The 4196-nt window shown below is 37.4% G+C and overlaps 1 protein-coding gene across 3 annotated transcripts in view; it reads left to right on the top strand.

The window, feature by feature from the left end:
• Positions 1-4196, top strand: part of LOC116844219 — an 84548-nt gene that overhangs the window by 25128 nt on the left and 55224 nt on the right. For all 3 annotated transcript variants that reach the window (XM_032815444.1, XM_032815442.1, XM_032815443.1), the window contains exon 2: positions 640-1020. In XM_032815444.1, coding sequence (XP_032671335.1) covers positions 843-1020 — 178 coding nt within the window. In that variant the 5' untranslated portion in view covers positions 640-842. The remainder of the gene's footprint in view (positions 1-639; positions 1021-4196) is intronic.

Here is a 4196-nt window from a genome sequence, read left to right as displayed (position 1 = left end):
GCATATATATATATATATATATATATATATATATATGCATATATATATATATATATATATGCAATTTCGAAAAGCATCGAATATTATAAAGTTTTCATCCAAAATATTGTTTTCACATCTCTCACGGCTTAAAAAATACTCGCCCATAATCGATCTTCCCTCAAACTGTTTCAAGCTTAACACGTGTGAGAAAGCACATATAAATAAAATATGGCTTACTTTTTCAAATTACTCTACGACGAATTGAAAGTTGAAAAATGCTGTTGAGAGACCCGGCGAGAAATATTTCCACGTATTTCTTCGTCGCTCTTTGTCTGAACCGTTCAATTATCTTTCGCAACCACCTTTCGCGAGGAGCACAGGTCGACTCGTCTCCGCGCCACAAATTCCGCGTTAAGTGTACGACCTGAAGTTTGACTCGTTTAACATGAGGAACGCGTCGATCGCGCCGCATACGCGACGTGAGAATCAGACAGGCGCGTTTATCCGGCTTACGCGCGCGCCAGGAATACGTGGCCGAGTATCGCAATCCGGATACCTCGAGGAAAGCGCGCGAGGGGCGGTGAGCGGGCGCCGTGCGGCGATTGAGATCGAGGATTGATCGTAAATAACAAAGTTCATCGCTCGATCGACTTTCAGATCAGCCGCGCCGCGGAGCGGGCAGGAGCGACTGGACGCCCATGCCGGGCGACGGCAGGACGACTCAGCAGGAGGGTATCAGGAGCGCGAGAGGAAAAGCCGCCGCTGGAGAAGGCGGAAACGCGTGCTGAAGGACGTCGTCCTTTCCGAGCGAGCGCAGAGGCTATTTGCTGTAAAGACACGCAATCACGGAAGAAAGGAGGATGTCGCGGAGAACGGATCGACCGACGTCATCCTTGACGCTGCTGCTGCTGCTGCTGATGGCGATGTCCTGGAGGACGACGCGCGCTCATGTGGCGCTTACGTTCCCGCAAGCCAGGCAGTATGACCTGGACTTTCTGGATAACGCCAGGACCCCGGCACCGTGCGGTATGCCGCGAGGTAAGTGTCTTCATGTAATCATCGTCGTGAACGGGACGTCTCGAGTCTCGCGACATTTACTCTCGCGTTTAGAATCCGGACTAGGTCCTTTCCGACTCAGAGTTAATCTCTTCCAAGCGAGAAAAACTCGACACATGTATATATTTTGTGTTATATTCCTACATAGAGAAAACGATGATTGTGTTATATTCCTATAGAGAAAACGATTTATTGAATCAAATGAATGTTTCTTTGGAATAGTACAAACAGATTATTTGGTTGACAGAAATATTTCTTTGGAACTAAGCCGCAAATAAATATTTTTGTTGTGTCAAACAAAATTTTGTTCGATCAATCAAAAAATTCGTTTGGATTATTCCAAAGAAGTGTTTATTTTATTCAACCAAATTGTTCTCTCTGTGTATTTAGATTTTAAATTTAAATTTAGATATATTTACTTTTTTATTTTGAATTTAAATTTTTTTAATTTAAAATTCAAATTTAAATATATAAATTATAATTACAACACAAAAATACAATAATACAAAAAAATATATATGTATATACAATGTATCCAACAATTAATAATATACTCCCGCGTTATGTGTAAATAGAACTCATCAAACTGAACATCAAAATTCTTCTATCATTTTGCAAATAACCACGTAAAATTTTAAGTTATTAATTAAAGAAAGTTGCTTACATATTAGATGAAACTAATTTAAAAATCCTCTACCATTTTGCAAGCAATTGCGTAGATTTTTAATTAATAATTAAAGAAAATCATTATCGCGCACACTTATGCACGAATATTCTTTAATTAATAAATAAAAGTCTACGTGATTATTTGCAAAATGGAGGACCTTTTCAATCTGACTCAATGTACAAGTAACTTGACACTACAACTTTCTTCTCAAACTCGCTTATTTCTTCACTTCCTTCCTACAAATGGTGAACGATTTATCCTAATTCTGATTGTCCTAACTCTATCATCTATCATATCGCACGTAATTATTTACGAATCTTCTTTAATTAATTATTAAAAATTTTACGTGGTTTTTTGCAAAATGGTAGATAAATTTTATGCATGAATTCTGCACACAACAGATATATCATTAATTATCTGATACTCTGTGTGTGTGTATATATATATATATATAAATTTGTATATATATATAAATCTACGCAATTGCTTGCAAAATGGTAGAGGATTTTTAAATTAGTTTCATCTAATATGTAAGCAACTTTCTTTAATTAATAACTTAAAATTTTACGTGGTTATTTGCAAAATGATAGAAGAATTTTGTGTTCAGTTTGATGAGTTCTATTTACACATAACGCGGGAGTATATTATTAATTGTTGGACACATTATACAAATATATATATATATATATATATATATATATATATATATATATTTACATAATATAAAAATATAAATGATAGTTTAAATTAAAAATATAAATATAAATTAAATATAAAAAAAAATATATATAGAATATAAATTCATATTTATATATTTATATGTCAATATAAATTCACATTTTATATTTACATTTATATCTAATTTTGAAATTTTTCATTCATATATTTCATTTATATATTTCTGAAAATTTCTATTTAAATATATAAATATTTAATTATATGTAAATATATATACGAGGTTAAAATTCAGAGGTCATACTGATAAAGCGAACTGGAAAGACCAATTATAATTACCAGAATATCTAAGTTTACGGGTTAACCTGATACGCATGATGTCCCACAACAAAAATCGCATCTAAATGTCAATCTATCTTTGAAATTGCAGCCTCGAGGCGTCTCATATTTCGAGTGTGTCTATGCTTCATGATTACGTAACACCAAATTAGATATCAATTTATATTGGTAAACGGGTTTTATTGGTAAACAGTCCGCGCGCAGCGCGCGCGATTGAGGCCCGTAATACTTTCTCCCTCGCGGTTCCGAAATGAACGCATACATACACATACACACTCTAGACCTCCGACGGAATGTGGAGACTACTGTGCAGCCGCACCGTCGATAGTAGCGAATTAAATACCGTTATAATAGAAAATCGACGTTAATTATCATGAATAGTGGATCGTAATGAACATAGCGCGCGCACTTAATTAGCCCTTGAGAGCCTATCGCGAGTTCGAGACGCGTTCAGCTTCCTTCGCTGGAATGATGAAATCGCGCGGAAGCTTGGAGGCACGGAAGACTAGGCGCGAACACGCGTTCCCCACGAAACCTGTCGATTCCTCCCGTGACCTGTGCCGCGTCGCGTCCCCCGGAAACGCGCAAGGCATTTTCCTAGAGAGTAGCTCGTCGTCCCCGGAGGTGTGCCGTGAAGAGAGAGAAAGAGAGAGAGAGGGGTTGAACGTGCTGTAGGGTGAAGCGGCGGCGACGGGAGGGGGGCACAGGTTCTATGGGAAAACGACATTAACGCGGACGCTCGATCTCCCAGCCGGTGGGGATAGCCCGCCGCCGCCAAGTTGGTCCGATTCGAAGCGACTTTCACCGACTTGCATGAAGGGAGCACGAACCTCTCTCGTATATACTCGCGGGCATTACCTTCCACATTTTACGCGTAGCCGCAACCACCGATACTCAGGGCCGCATCGGTCGCCGCTCGCAGGGCAGTTGGGATAACACGAAGGGTAGAAAGTTTCCGGGAATCCCAAGCTGCGTCTTCCCTCGGGTTTCTTTCCTCTCCTCCTGAAAAGATGTAGAGGAAGGTGCTGTAGCTTAGATCTTTTTTGACATCTCTGTTTTTAGTTTAGTCATGTTGATTCAGCCGGTAATACTGAAGGTTCACATACAAAACATATGGCTGAATTATAGATAAGAACTCCAGTAATGAATACAACGAATGATTGTATTAGCAAAGCGAAATAACTCGATAACGCTGAGATCGACATGAATCCAAGATACGATAGATTCAAGATACTTCATTTATAACAACGTCAGATGTACGATCCATGTATATATATTTTTTTATATTTATATTACGCGGAAATAACATATATAAATATTAGGTTGGTGCGCAAATTAGCTGAAAATTATTAAAAAAAATAATAAATTATAATAGTAGATGTCTACATAAAGAAAATATTATAAAAGTTAAAATTATTTCTCATTACATATATATATATATATATATATATATATATATATATATAAAATATATATA

This window comes from Odontomachus brunneus, unplaced genomic scaffold, assembly GCF_010583005.1.
Source record: "Odontomachus brunneus isolate Ranch 3 - 2012 unplaced genomic scaffold, Obru_v1 Obru_scaffold_040, whole genome shotgun sequence".
Classification (NCBI taxonomy): domain Eukaryota; kingdom Metazoa; phylum Arthropoda; class Insecta; order Hymenoptera; family Formicidae; genus Odontomachus; species Odontomachus brunneus.
This window is presented reverse-complemented; position numbering and strand designations above follow the sequence as displayed.